General features: G+C 47.3%; 1 protein-coding gene across 1 annotated transcript; it reads right to left on the minus strand.

Annotated features, from left to right (window-relative positions):
* Positions 1-5,395: 5,395 nt before the first annotated feature.
* On the minus strand, positions 5,396-8,233 carry CDKN2D (cyclin dependent kinase inhibitor 2D). Its single transcript, XM_040415832.1, has 3 exons — positions 8,111-8,233; positions 6,603-6,774; positions 5,396-6,085 (listed from the first exon to the last, which is right to left on the minus strand). The coding sequence occupies exons 2-3, from the start codon at positions 6,741-6,743 to the stop codon at positions 5,741-5,743; spliced, it is 486 nt and encodes a 161-aa protein (XP_040271766.1). The 5' UTR covers positions 6,744-6,774; positions 8,111-8,233; the 3' UTR covers positions 5,396-5,740.
* Between the last annotated feature and the right edge of the window lie 5,059 nt (positions 8,234-13,292).

Genomic DNA, 13,292 nt, shown 5'->3' on the forward strand with positions numbered 1-13,292 from the left:
CACGCCCACTCACTCACGTCATGCGTTCCACTAGAGACACTGGCGAATCCGGAGATCGCTTCTTGCGTTCCAACCCCAAAAGCCAATCGTATTTGCGGAGGGCGTGGCGAAATGCAGAATTGTATTTTATTTATTTATTTAAAGGGTCTGCATCCTGTTAGCGTGAATTCCTCCCGTTATGGTTTAGGGGCGGTGCTTCTGCTTTAAGGCTCCTTACTTGTAATGCGGTTTCAATGATATTCTCTTTGTCTGCATATAGACCGGTGACAATTTGTGACATTTACGGCGCGACCACTAGGGGGAGCACAGCGCAGACTAGTTTACACAGCCCCCATTGATCTCGGTGCTGGCTGTATACCAGCTCCCTCTAGTGGCGGCTACAGGTAAAAATAAAATAAAAAATACTTGTCTCCTAGAACTGATGGGACTGATACAGATTAGAAATGGGATTTATATGGTGGTAGCTGAACCTTAGTGGAATGTCCATAAGACACCTGGAAAAAGGGCTGAATCTCTCGGACACCCCATAAACTCACCTCACCCTATTTCTGCACTTTTCTCCACTCATGGGTAACATGAGGATGCTGTCGGAGGCAGAAGAGGAGAAATGTGGAGAGGTGATTGGTCTGAGGTCCAGTAGGTTCACCTCTCTGTATACAGACACCAGACCAGACCTTTATATAGGCCACTGATAAGGGTGTAAGAGTCCTAAGGGGCCCAGGGCAAATTTTGGACCTGGTGACTGTAAACAGAGAGGGTCTGGCTCTCTTGGTTTAGGAGGTCTAGGAAAAATATGTATTTATTTATGGCTCCGTATCTCTGGGGGGGTCTGTATTTGTTTAGGGTTATGGTCTCTTTTTTATTTAAGTATTTGAGTGTGGAGGTCTGGTCTGGGGTCTCTTTGTTTAGAGGGTCTGGGGACTGTTTTTGTTTAGGGGTCTGGTGTCTCTTTGTCTAGGGGGTCTGCTCTGGGGTCTCTTTGTCTAGGGGGTCTGGTCTGGGGTCTCTATTTGTCTAGGGCAGGGGTGGCCAACCTTACAGACACAAAGAGCCCAAAAAAATAAAATGTATGACTACCAGGAGCCACAAGCTATACATTTACACACGAGTCACCGTATTTTTTGCCCTACAAGATGCACCTAGGTTTTAACAAAGAAAAATAAGAGAAAAAAAGATTTTTCATCTGATCTGTGGTCTGATAAAAATATTTATTTTTCTTATTTTTCCATTAGCAGAGAAAAAAAGAATCTATTTTTCATCAGACCTCAGATCAGACTCCTAAATCAGATCCCCAAACCTCATCAGACCTCCAAATCAGACCCCCAAAATAAGAACCCCAATGCTCAGATCAGACAACACAGTGTCAGACGCTCAGTGCTCAGACCCCCCCCCCATGCTCAGATCTGCCCCCCATTGCTCAAATCAGACCCCCCCCCCCCCCACCCCTATGCTCAGATTAGAACCCCATGCTGAGTTCTATAATTAAAATCTCTCCCCTCTCCTGATCAGGCACTGGGCTCCTGCTAGTCTGCAGGTCTCACACGCTCTCCACGGTGATCCGGTGAGCACAAGGTCAGGTCATAGTGCGAGTCTCCACGTACTACGTTCTCACACTGTGTGCATCAGGACGGAGTGGAGAGTGAGCTGGAGCTGCAGTGCCCGATCAGGAAAGGAGATCTGAGCATGGGGTGGAGAGTGAGCCGTCTGACTGCTTCCCGGCTCCACCGCTAGAGCCGCACTTGAAGAAGCAAAGAGCCGCATGTGGCTCAACAGCCACAGGTTGGCCACCCCTGGTCTAGGGGCTGTTTTTGTTTAGGTGGTCTGGTGTCTCTATTTGTCTAGGGGGTCTGATCTGGTGTCTCTATTTGTCTAGGAGGTCTGGTCTGAGGTCTCTTCGTCTGGGGGTCTGGTCTAGTGTCTCTATTTATCTAGGGGGTCTGATCTGGGATCTGTGTTTGTTTAGGGGATCTGGTGTCTCCTATTTGTCTAGGGGGTCTGGTCTGGGGTCTCTAGGGTCTGATCTGGGAGCTGTGTTTGTTTAGGGGGTCTGGTGTCTCCTATTTGTCTAGCAGTGATGGCTAACCTTGGCACTCCAGCTGTGGTAAAACTACAACTCCCAAGATGCCCCCCATGCTTGGCTGCTCCCAGAACTCTATAGAAATAAATGGAGCATGCTGGGAGTCGTAGTTTCACCACAGCTGGAGTGCCAAGGTTAGCCATCACTGGTAGGGGGTCTAGTCTGGGGGCTGTGTTTGTTTAGGAGGTCTTGTGTCTCTATTTGTCTAGGGGGTCTGGTGTCTCTATTTGTCTCTGGGGTCTGATCTTGGGGCTGTGTTTGTTTAGGGGGTCTGGTGTTTCCCATTTGTCTAAGGGGTCTGCGTTTGTTTAGGGGGTCTGGTGTCTCCTATTTGTCTAGGGGGTCTGGTCTGGGGGCTGTGTTTGTTTAGGGGGTCTGGTGTCTCCCATTTGTCTAGGGGGTCTGGTCTGGGGGCTGTGTTTGTTTAGGGGGTCTGGTGTCTCCTATTTGTCTGGGGGCTGTGTTTGTTTAGGAGGTCTGGTGTCTCTATTTGTCTAGGGGGTCTGGGGTCTGTTTGAGACTCATCTCTGTACAGCATTAATCCAAACTTTTGAGTGAAGCGACTTCAGCTCTAGGATATGAAGTTTGCTTTGCTCATCCATAATGGTCAAAGAGACTCAGGAGGCGATGGGGCAAGAAGTATTAAGTCGTTCTATGGCGGTGCCAAAACACAGCCATATTGGATACCCTGCCTCTGGGAGTCCTCACTTTTCTACATCTCTTCCACTATGTGGTCCTCAGCACTGGTCCAGACCTACTACAATCCACATCATCCTGCAAGAAAATAAGAGTCAGGGAGACTAGGCCATCTTCTATTTCTTTTATTCAGATCTAAAACAGCGAGCGACGCTGAGAACGACAACGACACCAGAATTTCACAGTCACGTTAAAAACATTCAAATGTAACAAAGATACAAAAAGAAAAAGAAAAAAAAATTCAAGTCCACAAATATTAATTTAATAGTTAAAAACATAGAATTGCCCCGGGAACAGTTCCTTCCAGGACGTAATAAATACAGAAATTCATATTTTATACAACTCGACATGCGAAAGGCGGAAAATTCATATTGTTTTATTAAATTAATACAAAAAAGCCGTAAAAAGACGTTAAATACAGTTTGTAACCAGAGCGCTGCCGTGCACCCACACTTTAAAATACTCAGCAGGTTTTTTTTTTCACTTTTTTTTTTACAGTCAAAAAACTTCAATCTCAAGCCACAGAACATATGAGGTAAATAAATTAATATATTCATTCCACATAGAAGAAAAATAAAATAAAATAATCACACATAAAATAAATTTACTTCCCAAAAACAGAGCTTCAGCAGACGGCCATATATTGCACCATGCGATAAAATAAACCCATATTTTTTTTTAATAATATGTAATAAAAAACTAATTCTTTTGCATTTTTAAAAAAAAAAAATTGTTCATGCCTTCTTTCTGATTGCGGATAACAGAGTGGGGGGGGGGGAGGGGCACAGTTCTGAAGATGCAAAAATGTAAAAGGCTAAATAATAATTTTAAAAAAATTATAATATATATATTTTATTTTTTCCCCCACTAGTTATTCCCCAAAAGGAGGACCCGTCACTTCTCCTGACATGTCATTCTTAATAAATCATTGCATTCCTTATGTAATAACCATTCTGGAGCATCTTTCTTTATAGTTCTGAAAAGTGTCGACCCTTTGTTATTCCTCTTATCAATAAGTTAACATCTGGGTATTACCATTCATTCCCCTTGTCAAAAGGGGTGTGTCCCTGCCGTGTCTGACACCGCCAGAGCTGACTGATATAGGGACATGCCCCAAATTTATTCAACAATTTCCGGGAGGAATAAGAGAGGAACAGCACAACACAGTATTATGAGAAAAGATGCTCTGGAATCTTTATTTCATAGGGGAGACAAATATTTAGTAAAACACATGTTAGGAGAGGGGTTATGTTGCCATTCACTGGAACTACTTCAGGCGCTGCGGTAACCAGGCCCGGCCACTACACAATGGATGGCGCTGTGGCGCCTGTTTCCACCTGATCAGGAAGGGTGCTGGGAGTCAGACCCCTGCCAATCTGATATTGATGACCTATCCCAAGGAATGGCCATTAATATAAAGGTCCCAGAGAACCCATTTCAAGGAATTGTCCTATTATAAGAACTTATCAGTATAAGAGTCCAGTTACAGTACGATATTCCAGCCCCACCTGGCGGATAACAGAGAATAAGGACGTAGACGTGGCTGCCTTTTCCCGGGCACACAAGGGGTTACGCTTTCTGCCATGGCTCCCTGAATTCCTGTCGCCCTGTCTGCTGCTCTCCCACGCCGGGCCCTCAGTCATTCATCTGTGGAAGGAAATCTCAGAATGCCATTTAGTGGGAGGATTACGAGAAAAAATAAAAATCCTTCTGTTCACGTCCGCCTACCTCAAATTCTAATCTTCTGAGATTACAAAGTGGCGGCACTAGCCACCTATAGTACTATTCGGATGCAGCACAGCAACACAATGGCGGCACTATCCACCTATAGTACTATACGGATGCAGCACGGTGGATAAACCCTATATACAGTCATACAATACAAAGAAATCGATTGAGTGACGTACAGGCGACTGTACCTTCAACTAAAGGGGTTGTGCAGCGAAATACTATTGATGGCCTGTCCTCGGGATAGGTCATCAATATCAGATCGGTGGGGGGTCTAACTCCCGGGACCCCCACCCATCAGCTCTCTACCTCTACAAGCGAGAAAAAGCACAGGTAATTCTAAAACGGAAGCAGCCTTCTCGCATGAGCTACCGCTTCAAACAGCTGCTTGGGCAGCACGGTGGCTCAGTGGTGGGGTCCTAGGTTCGAATCCGACCAAGGACAACATCTGCATGGAGTTTGTATGTTCTCCCCGTGTTTGTCTGGTTTCCTCCCACACTCCAAAGACATACTGACAGGGACCTTAGATTGTGAGCCCCATTGGGGCTGTAAAGTGCTGCGGAATATAGTAGCGCCATATAAGTGCATAAAATAAAATAAAAATAAAATAATAATTGGCGGGATCTGATATTGATGACCTATCCTGATGAAAGGTCATCAATAGTCTTTAGCTGCACAACCCCTTTAGTGCACTTGCATAGGGAAACATAACGCAGAAAAAAACAAAAAAAAAAAACAATGTAAAATTAAAAAATTGTAAACTAAGAAACAAAATTAAAAAAAAAAAACAATCTAAAACTAAGTAAAATAAAAAATAAAATTAAAAAAAAGAAGATAAAAAAATTAAAAAATGTTATTCCTGAGAATTAAGATAGAAAAAAAACTGCACATAACCGGCCACATACACATTGCATTTAGACTTCTGTGAGGGGAGATGTAGTCCTGCCCCCCGAGGTTTAGGGTGCGCACCTAGGTACGGTTTGTATAGCTATAGGACATGGTCGGGCGCACTGTGAGTCAGGCGTCATATTAGGACCAATGACCAATCAGATCACTGGGTGCCAGTTATATCTGCTTTACTGGCTACTAGGAAGCGACACTGTTATTAAATCAGTAAAAATGGCCGCTGTCCGGGTGCGTGGTACTGGCTGCTCACATACGTGGCATCATATGGTGAGGCACGAGGATAGTGTAAGGAGTGAAGCTGCGCCACTTGTCCGTCCCATACATTATACTTTTCTACCTATGCAGTTCTAAAACGGCCGCCAGGTTAGGATCCAACATGGAGGCGAGCTGCGGGGGGGTCCTGCCCTCTCGGTCCTGGTGCTGTAAGTTGGAACGTGAGGCGAGGTAGGCGATGACGGGAATATGACCCTCTCGGAGAGCCAGGTGGACGGGGAGACAGCCCGAGGCATCAGGAGTGTTGACGTCAGCTCCATATTGGACCAAGACTTGCAGGGTGTCCAGGAAACCCATCCGGGCGGCATCGTGGGCTGGGGAGATGCCGTACGAGTCCTGAATATTTGGGCTGGCGCCCTGCTTCAGCAGCTCGGATGCCACCGGTGTACTGCCAAACATCATCACCTGAGGGGACAAAGGGGAAGGTTGTGAAATTAAGGGTCCTCACTACACAATCTATTCCTTATCGCCCCACACCCACATGTAGAAGGTGCTACAGAGTGCCCCCATAAACTTTACTGCCTGCAGGGCACCTACCTTCACACAGTCATACAATGCATGAGGAAACATTCCACTAGGGGGAGCTCTATCCATCCATATTCATACAGGAACACTACATAACCCGCTCGCTCCCTCCAGTGGCCGCTGTCAGCACTGATCTATCTAGAGTCTCTAGGAGATCTCCTCTATTTCGGGATGGAGAAGACAAGTATGCCCTAGAGCAGGGGTCAGCAATCTCCGGCACTCCAGCTGTTGTGACACTACAATTCCCAGCATGCTCCATGCATTTCTATGAGAGTTCTTAGAAGAGCAGAGCAAGTATGCATGCTGGGAGTTGTAGTCGGAGGCACTAGGGCATCGATGTCCATCTGGTGGAAGTCTGGGAAAGCAGGGCAACAAGCCTCAGATAAGGGGCACCTACCTGCAGGGCGGTCCTCCCAAAGCGGTTCAGACAGTCAGGATGGATGCGTTCCTGGTAGAGAAGTCTCTTCACCTCAGCCAAGTCTCCTTGGGCTGCGGCTCGTGTCAGGAGGTCTCCGGCACTGGTCTCGTGCAGCAACATGAGGAGCAATGATGGGGGTAGTAGTTCTGATCTGAGAGGACAGAGAACAAGTCAGGTCAGCAGTCATGAGGGATCATCATATGTCACACACAATCTACAGCTGGTCCTGTCTGGTACTGCACCCCACCCAATTCACTGGAGAGGGGGAGCAGCCCCCTGCTGACGCCGCTTATGAGGGTGGATTGAGGCGGACCCTGCTGCTGCTACTTATATCGGACCACTCTATTGATGGAGGGGCACTCTGCTGACGCTGTTAATGAAGCTAGGGGCACTATGCTGACACCACTCATGGGGGGGGGGGTGCTTGGCTGACACCGCTCATAGGAGGGGGGGGGGCACTCGGCTGGCGCCGCTCATAGGAGGGGGGCACTCGGCTGTTTTATGTGGGAGTGTGTCCACAGAAGTCTTCTAACTCCTTAAACATTAGCCTTAACATACACGGCAGCGTGCCCGGGGCAAGAATGCGGCCGTCCAGCGCTGAGCCCGCACCTGGCATGTGGTAAGAATAGCGCCCAGCTGTCCGGAGGCCGATCCAGGAGGAGCCTGCACCGCCCAGCACTGCGCCTATACATCCCATCCTGTACAGTATAAGGGCACTGGAGGTCATACCAGCGACCTACAGAAGCACTAAGGCTGCAGGGAGCCCCTCCTATAGCCTCTGCTGCTGCAGAACCTCTTTACGAGGAGATGTAAATCAGTGATTCAATGGATAAACCTGCAGAGCTAATATATATATATATACACACACACATACTGTGCCGCCCTCCTACTACATGTACATACAGGCTCGGACTGGCCCACAGGGGTACAGGGGAATCCCCCGGTGGGCCCCTGGTCTCCCACCCCCTGCACCAGTGGCACATAACACAGTAGACTTACTGCACTACATACATATATACAATGTACAGCACCACAACCAGCCTGTGTTCATATAAAACACTTGACGGAATGAATACCGGAGCCTGGTAACGGGATCCAGAACGCAGTTCAGTAAATACCGGACCCCCAGTCCTCACCGCTCTGATGCGTTATAATTTATAAAATAAAAAATGGCATCAACTTTGCAACTTTTTGGGTCACCATGGTAACAACCCTGTATAGTCCGACTCCCCCCCCCCATTCACACTGACCTATAGGCTCCGCACCTGCGGCTTGTCTTCAGGGGCCACTTCTACGTGGGCATATGAGGGTTGGGGGGCCCCTCGGATGCCACTGACGTCACGGCAGTCATACACCCTGAATGGAGAGGCCCTTTAAGGACGTACCCACAGGTGAAGATAAGGCTCTGTGACAGGAGCTGCGCCCAGTGACAGCTCCCCCCGGGTCCACACCGCACCCTCACCCGCAGCGGGCCCCCCTCACCTCACCTCCTTTGTAGTCCTGCGTTCCCGCCTCGAGCACCGGGTGAGCCGTCAGAGAGGAGGCGACCAACGGACGCAGCGGCTGCCGAGCTCTCACCCACCGGCTCTGTTTCGTTCTCTCTCTGTGTGTCTCTGACGTCACCGCCCCACGTGGTACGGGTGTGTTTTTTTTAAAAATGCAACTGTGTATCCGCGAGTCTCAAAGCCGAGGCCGTCGCTTGTCACCTCCAGCCACGCCCACCGCCGGCACGCTCGGCCAATGAGGACAAGCGAGGCGAGAGGGCTCGCCGTTGCTACGAGGTAACCTAGGGAAGGGCGGCCAGACCGGAGGTCATTGGCTAGCGAGGAAGCCAATCAGAGGGCAAAGCCGCACGTGGGCGGGGCTTGCGGTGTTTTTTTTAAACGCGGAGAGGGCGGGGGCTGCGTTAGTGCTCGGTGTCCCTGAGGCGCGGGGTCAGGCTGGTGTCAGCAGCCTCACCTCCCCGTAACCTCGGCTGCGGCTGTTTACGTTTAAAAATTCTCCTTTGAGGGCGCAATGAAGGAGCCAGCCCCCTGTACGATGGCGGCCGGGCATGCTGAGACATGTAGTCCATGGTGCAGTGGCAGAACTACAACATTTGTCACTAGAATAATAAACATTTTCCACAAGGCAGAATTTTATTTGGCATAGGACTGCTTTGTGATGCATGGGAGCGGATGACCAAATCAGAGTGGTCATGTGATTAAAGCATGTGACCACTCCTTAAAGGGGTTGTCCAGGATTAGAAAAACATGGCCGCGCCCTTCCAAAAATAGCGCCACACCTGTGGACAGGTTGGGTGTAATATGGCAACTGCTGTAGTACCCAACCCGTGGACGGGCGTGCGATGTTTCTGGAAGAAAGCAGCCACGTTGTTCTAATCCTGGACAGCCCCTTTAAGAATTTATTTAAAGGGCTATTCCCATCTCAAGCATGGATGGCAGATCACCAGGACTGCGGGTCCTGTCCATGTCCACAAGAAGAGGACACATGCACGGCTGAGTGAGCACGCTCCCATAGTGGAGGTGTGCCCTCCGTTCACTTTGGGGGGCCCATTTTGGAGGTAGGAGTGGGTTAGCCTGTGGACAAGGGTGGTGCTGTTTTTGGAAGAAAGTAGCTGTTTGTCTAATCCTGGACAACCCCTTTAACTGACGCTACTGCTGAGTGTGGGCATAATAGGAGGCCGGAGCGGTGCGGAGGCGTGAAAGGTGGAATTATTATTGAATTGGGATCACTGGCGTAACTATAGGGGTCGCAGCGGTGCGACCGGGCCCCAGTGGTACTGAACTTTTCCCTTTATAAGATGCAGCTTCCATAATAGATGCGCTAGTCTGCAGGAGGAGGGGGGGGAGAAGCGCTGTGAGCGCTGTCCAGTACTTACCTCTCCTCCTGCTCGCTCTTCTCAGGCCCCGCGCTGCGGTGTCAGGACGTACAGAGCGCGCTCTGACCTGACGCTGCAGGAGGTCAGGTGACTGAGAAGAGAAGACCGCCCGGACAGGGAGAGTGGCGGCAGGAGAGGTAAGTACTTTATTATTTTACACTCTGATCTAAGGTCTAATGGGGGCTCTGGAGAGGTCTCACTGGGGGGGGTCTGGAGGACTCACTGGGGGTCTGAAGTGGTATAATGGGTCTGACTGGGGGTCTAATGGGGGTCTGGAGGTCTAATGGGGTCTGATATGGGAGTCTGGAGGTCTAATGGGGGTCTTATCTGAGGTCTAATATGGGGTCTGACATAGAGGTCTGAAGGGGGTTTGGTCTGAGATGGGGGGATCTCATTTAGGGTTTTCTATGGGGGTCTGATCTGAAAGGAAGGTGTTTTTTTTTAATTACTGGCGCACAATATAAAGGGGTGTTTTTGTAGTGACGCTCTGTGTGGTACCGGTATTCTGCAGGGGGAATGTTTCTGCAGGATAACATTGGAGGCACAGCGGACACAGTATTGGGGGTGGTAGGACGGGGTGTTGAGAAGGTGAGGAGGATGATGGAAAAGTAGGAAAGTAAGATGTCTGTTTGTTAAACTCTGCAGAGATGAGACACGGCTGAAAGAAGTCACCATGGCGGTCTGGTCTGAAGGAGAGGAAAGAGAATATGTACATCAGAGGAGACATCACTGGATGGAAGAGGTACATATGTGGCGCTGTATGACCCTGTATGTTCTGTAGCGCTGTATGTAATGTTTTCCAAGTAGGTCTTTAAAGGGGTTGTCCTCTTTTTGTTGTACGAGCGCTGCCTTCTCTGCTCATCACTGCAAATGCTACGGAGAGCAGGTGAACAGAGCAGAGAAAGCAGCTCTCATATCAGCGCTGCCCTCTCTTCAAACAGCTGATCGTCGGGGGTGCTGGGGGACCCTGCCGATCTGATATTGATGATCAGTAGTAAAAAGAGGACAACCCCTTTAACAGTAGGACTGGAGGGAAGGGGGGGATTTCAATATTTGCCTTGGGCAGCAGAAAAGCTAGGTGCAACAGCGCTGAGTGTGAGGGGGTGGGGGGGCAAGCTGAACTCTTGCACCAGGGCCCATGAGCCTTTAGCTATGCCCCATTATTACTGAGAGGGGGCGCTATTACAGTTTTGGGCACTAGGTGGACCATGGGAGCACTATTAATGTGTGGGGTGCACCACTGAGGCCAGTGATTGACTGCAGAGGTCATGTGTTAATCTGGAGCAGTGGTGCAGAGTCTGCCACGTATGTCCTTACCAGTTCTCTGTTGTAGGCCGATCCAGAGGGTTGTCTGGTTTTTACCCTGAAAACTGGACAATTGCTTTAAAGTAGAGCTTATAGGTGGCATGGAGGGTGGCATTACTGCCCTCTAGGGCACTAAGGAAAGGGTGACAAATGAGGAGCCAAAAAGATGTGTGTGCGTGTGAAATGCTGCAGAAACAAGTCACGGTCTGGAGAAGCCATCATGGCAGCCTTGGCCGGGTGGAGAAGAAAAGGGAAAGTGAAAGCTGTAATCAGAGAACACAGGCTGTAACTGTACTGTACTCTCTCATACTGTATGCAGAGCGCCTTGTAGCACCAGTTCATACCGCTGTTGGGTCACTGTATGGTGGTATTCCGTAACTATGTGGTGGTACTATGCTGTCATGATCTGGCAGAATTATTTGCCCCTTGTAAAGTGTTATGTTGGTCTTGGTACAGTGGGTTTTGATCAGTTACATTATGACGGTAATATGTATAGTGATACTTGGGGGTAGCTTGTACCGCTCAGGCGATCTACACCACATGCATGTTTAACCCCTTCTACCCCGGAGGTTTTTTTGACTTTGCGTTTTCTTTTTTCGCTCCCCGTCTTCCCAGAGCCATAACTTTTTTATTTTTCCGTTCACATAGCTGTATGAGGGTTTATCTTTAGCGGGAAAAGTTGTACTTCCCAACGCCACCATTTATTATCGCATAGAATGTAGTGGGAAGTGGGAAAAAAATTGGTGGAATTGAGAAAAAAAATAAAAAAAGCCATTTTCCCAGCATTCATCATGCGGTAAAATTGACTTGTGATATTTATTCTCCAATTCAGTACGAATCCGGCGATACCGATACCGCATATGTATAGTTTTCCTTGGGAAAAAAAAACCACACAAAAAAAAGGTGAAAAACTTTTTTTGCTGTCATTTTCTGACCCCTATAACTTTTTTGTGGGCTCATTTTTTTGTGGGGCGATCTGTACATTTTACTGCTACTATTCTGGGGCGTGTACAACTTTTTGATCACTTTTTATTACATTTTTGGTGGGAGGATAAGCGACCAAAAACGGCAAATCTACCATTTTGAACCTTTTTTTTTTTTTTCTTCGCCTTTTTCTGTATGGGATTGATACTTTTATATTTTGATAGTATGGACGTTTACGCACGCAGTGATACTCATGAATGATGTGTATTTCTTTTTTGATTTTGATTTTTTATTCTCATTTTGGGGAAGGGGGGGTGATTTGAACATTTATAATTTTTTTTGTAAAAACTTTATTACTTTTTTAACACTTTTTTATAGTTTCAATAGGGAACTAGAACAATCAACCACTTGATTGTTGTTATTAGAGATGAGCGAATTTCATGTTATGAATCTGACGATTGCATGTTGAGGTTCCCTTGGGGGCCTACATTTTTTTTAAATAAAAATAACATTTTTAAAAATATAAAATTGAAATAACCCCTCTTTCCCCAAAAATAAAAAAATAAAATGGAATGGAAATGGCCGTACTATTAAAATCTGAAAATATTTCTTGCATATCCCGAATGGCATGACGGGAAAAAAAAGAAAAAATCAAAATGGCCGATTTGCCGTTTTTTTTCATCACTTCATCTACCCAATGAAATTGTATAAAAAGTGATCAAAAAGTCTTACGCACCCAAAATGGTATCAATGAAAAGTACTGGATTTCCCCACCCAAAAATGGGCCCTCATACAGCTCCACAGACGTAAAAATAAAAAACTTCTGGGGGTCAGATAATGGCAATGAAAAGAAAACAAAAAGTTATTTTTCCCAAATTTTTATTTTTTTAAGTACTAAAACAAATTTGGTATCGCTGTAATTGTACTGACCCAGAGACTGATGGGAACAGGTCCGTTTTATTGCATACAGAACCTGTTAAAGCGAAACCCATAAAATTGTGGTGAAATTAGTTTTTTCAAATCCACCAAATTTGGAATGTTTTTCCAGCTTTCCACTACATTGTATAGAATATTAAATGATGCTATTAGAAAGTACAACTTGTCCTGCAAAAAACAAAGCAAAGAGGATGGTACAGACCCGTGGCACAATACCGGCACTGATATGGGGGCACCCTGGACCATGGAGATCATCATCGCTCACAGATGCTCCTCTGATGGTCTCAAGTCTGGGGAAGGTCTCCTATGTCTAAGCAGCAGCTGGTGGGTATACCGGACTGTGCTCATGTTACTGCGGACCCGAGGACTACAGTCATCCTCCCTCATAGACTATTTTTCTAGAGCTGCCTGGACCCCCAGGTTTGCCCCCCACCAATGATTCAGATGGGCAATAAAAACCATTCTAGAAACGTACAAATATATACTGTAAAGTGGAACGTAGTGTGGAGCTGGGGGCGCTGTTGCATAAATGTCTATGAGAAATGGAAGGTCTTGCAATGGTGAGAAGTGGTACTGCAAGTTTTTTTTTTTTTCTTCCATATAGGTCGTCAGTATCTGATTGG

Source organism: Bufo bufo, chromosome 1 (assembly GCF_905171765.1).
Source record: "Bufo bufo chromosome 1, aBufBuf1.1, whole genome shotgun sequence".
Taxonomy (NCBI): domain Eukaryota; kingdom Metazoa; phylum Chordata; class Amphibia; order Anura; family Bufonidae; genus Bufo; species Bufo bufo.